Source organism: Lactuca virosa, chromosome 9 (genome assembly GCF_052849685.1).
Source record: "Lactuca virosa cultivar CGN04683 chromosome 9, Lactuca_virosa_CGN04683_v6, whole genome shotgun sequence".
NCBI lineage: Eukaryota > Viridiplantae > Streptophyta > Magnoliopsida > Asterales > Asteraceae > Lactuca > Lactuca virosa.
The window spans coordinates 286,599,911-286,604,271 of record NC_136434.1 but is presented as its reverse complement, the minus strand read 5'-3'; the positions used below and the strand labels follow the sequence as shown (position 1 = coordinate 286,604,271).

The 4,361-nt window shown below is 37.9% G+C and overlaps 1 protein-coding gene across 1 annotated transcript; it reads right to left on the bottom strand.

Annotated features, from left to right (window-relative positions):
* Positions 1-303: 303 nt before the first annotated feature.
* Positions 304-2,053, bottom strand: LOC145140728 (aspartyl protease family protein At5g10770-like). Its single transcript, XM_079074132.1, has 2 exons — positions 1,849-2,053; positions 304-1,673 (listed from the first exon to the last, which is right to left on the bottom strand). The coding sequence occupies exons 1-2, from the start codon at positions 2,030-2,032 to the stop codon at positions 427-429; spliced, it is 1,431 nt and encodes a 476-aa protein (XP_078930258.1). The 5' UTR covers positions 2,033-2,053; the 3' UTR covers positions 304-426.
* Positions 2,054-4,361: the final 2,308 nt, after the last annotated feature.

Below are 4,361 nucleotides of genomic sequence, written 5' to 3'. Positions count from 1 at the left end.
TAATACCCCAACTATACACTTCCATCATTTAGGAAAGATGGGTACCCTTTGAATAAAGTTCCCTAGAGTGGAATGTCCATGTTTAGTTTCCCACCCCAATCATAGATATTTGAACACTTGTTAATATACTTCAATCATAACATCTATCATGTATAGACAATTCTTTAGATAAGGGGTATATATTTCATATCCGCAATCTAAATGACAACAAACCGATTGATCAAGGGGCATATATAATTTGTGTATAATGAAAATTAACAATTTCAGTGTTACTGATTAACTAGTACTTTATAATTCTTGTGTACTTTTATCATTCATAAAGTTACAGATTGAGAGAGGCACCCTTATTCCAACTATATTAATATATATAATAATATGTAAAGTCTTAATAACAATAAATCCTTGTACTGTTTTCATGACTTGTGTTCACGCACATCCTTCAGTGGAAAATCCGACTTTTCCTGCAGCCAAATCATACACAATCTGCGTTGTCATTTGCTGAACATTCCCATATATACTAGGTTCAGAATCGTCGTTATTCCCAGCAAAAGCCAAGCACATTTTATAACGACTAGTTGCAATAAGACCCCCTTGAGGTTGAATACCCACGTTTACATTCTGACCAAAACCCATGCTTATCGTTGGCATCCTAACATCCGTATGGTTACTTAAATCATAACATGTATCAAGTATAGACAATGGTTTAGTCAAGGGGTATTGCGTCATTTCTGCTCGAAATGTGTTTCTAAGAGCCAAGTAGGCCTTAGGAGGGAGCCTTGTGATGACAGTTCCTGAGTCCATGATCATACTCGATCTCATTGCTATTCTTGTACTACCAATGGTCATAGAAACCATCTCAACATTAAAGAAAGTACTGCTCCTTAGAGAGGTTAGCAACGGTGTGTACTTGACGTTTCTAGATATTCCACTTTTTCCAAATGTTAAGTAACCACTATCGCTATCTGTTGATGGAAGACAATAAGAGAAGACTTTCCCGTATTTTTTAGCAGTCTGTGACACAATTGAAAGTTTGCCACTACCGAGCCCAAGCAACCCTGTAGCTGTTCCATAGTCTCCTTCATTGCTTTGGCCACACCCAAACATGAAATTCTCAAGTTCCTCATTTTTACTCAATGTAAGTTTCTCTTTTGCAAACTGTCCAACTGAGTAGGATCCGTCTCCATATTCAATGCCGTAGACACATGTTGATGACCTACAACCGGGCATGTTTCCAGTGGCTAAAGGAAGTAATGCGCACTCTGGTGAGGCGCAAGAGATGTTGGAATATGTAGTTGATAAGGAAGGTGAAAACATGGGATCTTGTTGGCTGTAGCACGAACTGGAACATGGTTGGCATTGAGTCCATGTTAAATCGCTTCCTGTGTCCATAATGAGTGAAAGATCTTTCTTTGGGGTGCCCATTCCAACGGTCACTATGTAGTTGCCGGAATTGAATAGTGTGCCGGATGTTACGGGCATGGTTGCCATGGAGGTTTTGATATCTTTTTTTCCAGTGGTGGTGATGGTTGTCAACCTTAATCTGATTGCGTCAACTCTGGACTGGTCATGGGTCAATATTTTCTCCATGGTTATGGGTTTCTCAATGTTTTTACTGAACTTGGAACATGGTCCATGTTTGTGAACCACTTTCAATGATCCATATTTCTTGTCACCTAATTCATGAATTCAAATCTTATTCATTGATTATAATTCAGATATGTATGTACGCATCATGCATGTATGTATTTATATGCTTATGAGTTTGTATATATGTATTCATGTATGTACGTACACGTACTTTTAGATAAATCGGAAAAGAACAAAAAAACTTGGTTTATGAAAACTAACGTTTAGTGGATGGGCTACAAATAGAAGATGATAAGAAAGAGCTTAATTTGACTGTTTGATAGTGGTGGGCTACTGCATCTGCTTTGGCTTCGCTTATCTCTATTGCACTTCGTTTTCCTGCAACTATCAAAACCAAGAGAAAACAATATGAAAGAAACACTATGGTGGAGTTGGATGGTGCCATTTCACTTTTCAGTACTGGTTTTCTTTCGTCCTTCTTCACCATTATTTATAGCCATTAGTACTAGAGGTCCATAAATGTGTTTAGAGCCGAATTCAGTCCAGAGCGTAGCCCAATGTTGAACCCCACTACTCACCCTGATGTAACATGTCAAGAATATGTTTATTTTATATTGTAATATCTTATTTATTATATGATGATAACACGACGGAAAATATGATACGTATCTCAAGAAAGCACTTCCAAAACAAGAAAGTCTTACTAAACTTTCCATTGTGTGTCGGCTTATTTATTCATTGAATTACATTTATAAAAGGGAAAATGATGTATAGGCCCTATAATGTATTTAGGGTTTACGTATTTAGCCACTTAACTTATTTTGCGGCTTAATAAGGTAACGAATTACTCTTTGTCGGGTCGATTAAGTCCTTATTTCAATTGTGAAGGGGTTAGCCGGTCATTTTAAGTCCACCTCCTTCTACTAACACCACATCGGATGCTGATTGTGACTTTCGTCTAATGCCATGTCATTAATTAGTTGCTTCCTTCTTACTGTCGGTATATGCTTTATAAAAGAACCATTTTACCTCCACTGTTCAACACTTCATCGATAAACCCTTTTTTGTGAGCTGCTTCTGCATCCTCATGCATGGAACCTGTATTCTTACAAGTATATGTCCACTTCCAAGGAATGTTCGCCAGAAACCCCATACGCTACACCAGTGGAATTACTCAAAGGTTTTCGGACATCGATTTCGCAGGAATGGACAAGGATGAGTGTGTTGTGTTCATCGAAAGGTTCACTGGGGAAAAGTGTGAGAAGCTCTATTATTGCCAACCTGGTATTGATTTTCCAAAAGGTTTGACTCTAATTTGCAATGACCCCGATTATTATGACTTCATAGCAATTGCATATGAATGTGGTGTTATACTCCCTATGTATGTAGACCATTTTGGGAATAGTAATATACAGGAATGGTTGGATGAACACAAAGACGAGTTTGTTGGTAACGTACAGGAAGAAGTACTTGATGGTGTAGGACTGGTTAAGGAAGTTGCAACAGGGCATCGGGATGTGGGTGACACAAACGATGAGGAAGCGAATGACGGCGATGATGACGACGAGGATGAGGATGTCGATGACGGTGAGGATGACCAACAGAAGCCTCATTTTTTTATAAAGGGTAATGAGATTCAGGTAGACATGGGTGAGAAAGCAGATGTAGGTGAGGCAGTAGAAGAAGACATGGGTGAGAATGAAGATGTTTATCCCGAATTGCCAAACATTTTCAATGATAAGCTCAATTGGAAGGAGCAGGAACCTGTTTTAGGTATGAGGTTTGAGAGTCCTAAGCAATTGAAACACATGCTTTGTAACTATGTTGTCGCAAATGGTTATCAATTATGTTTTGTTAAGAATGATACTAGACGATTACTTGTCAAATGCTGTGATGGAAAATGTACTTTTAGGCTTTGGGGTTCTTGGATGAGTGATGATAAGTCTTTCCAGATAAAGTCTCTTATCGATGAGCATAATTGTGCAAAAAATTTCAAATTCGGATCAATTGTGCCTTACAAATGGATAGGGACCCACTTTAAGCACCAATTTTATAACAATCAAAAGATAAGCGTCCGATTACTTAGAGAGGAGGTAAAAACCGCTTTTAGGATTAATGTGTGTATGAGTCAGTGTAGGCGAGCCAAGAATTATGCATTGAGTCTAGCTGAAGGCACAATAGCTGAAAATTATGCAAGAATATGGTTATATGGTGAGGAGATTAGAAGATCAAATCCTGGATCCACAGTTAAAATTTGTGTTGATTCAATGCCTGATGGTAAGAATTATTTCAGCAAAATATACATATGTTTTGCTTCAGTAAAAGAGGGATGGAGGGGAGGATGTATGAGGATCATTAACCTGGATGGTTGTTTTCTGAAAAGTTTTTGTCAAGGGGAGTTGCTTTGTGCTGTGGGTAGAGATGCTAACAATGGAATATTCTCGATTGCTTGGGCAGTTGTTAGTGTGGAAAACAAAGATAATTGGAAATGGTTCATAGAAACTCTTTCAGAAGATTTGCAATGTTGGAATGATGGACATGGTATGGTTCTAATTTCGGATCAACACAAGGTATGGTTCAAAACTAGTGCATGTTCTAAAATTACTAATTGCTATTCTAATTTCAAATATTAATGTGACTTGTGTAGGGTTTAATTGAGGCAGTAAAGGAAGTATTTCCAGCAGCCGAACATAGGCAGTGTGCTAGACATATCTATGCAAATTTTAGAAAGAGATTTAGTGGATCCAAGTTTGAAAATATGTTTTGGAAAGCGA

What these genes read in the sequence shown, in the direction of transcription:
- LOC145140728 (XM_079074132.1), bottom strand. Translation starts at nt 2,032, where the DNA reads ATGGCACCATCCAACTCCACCATAGTGTTTCTTTCATATTGTTTTCTC. An exon ending in TTGTAGCCCATCCACTAAAC is followed by an intron (nt 1,674 to 1,848) that starts GTTAGTTTTCAT and finishes TTCATGAATTAG; the next exon opens with GTGACAAGAAATATGGATCA.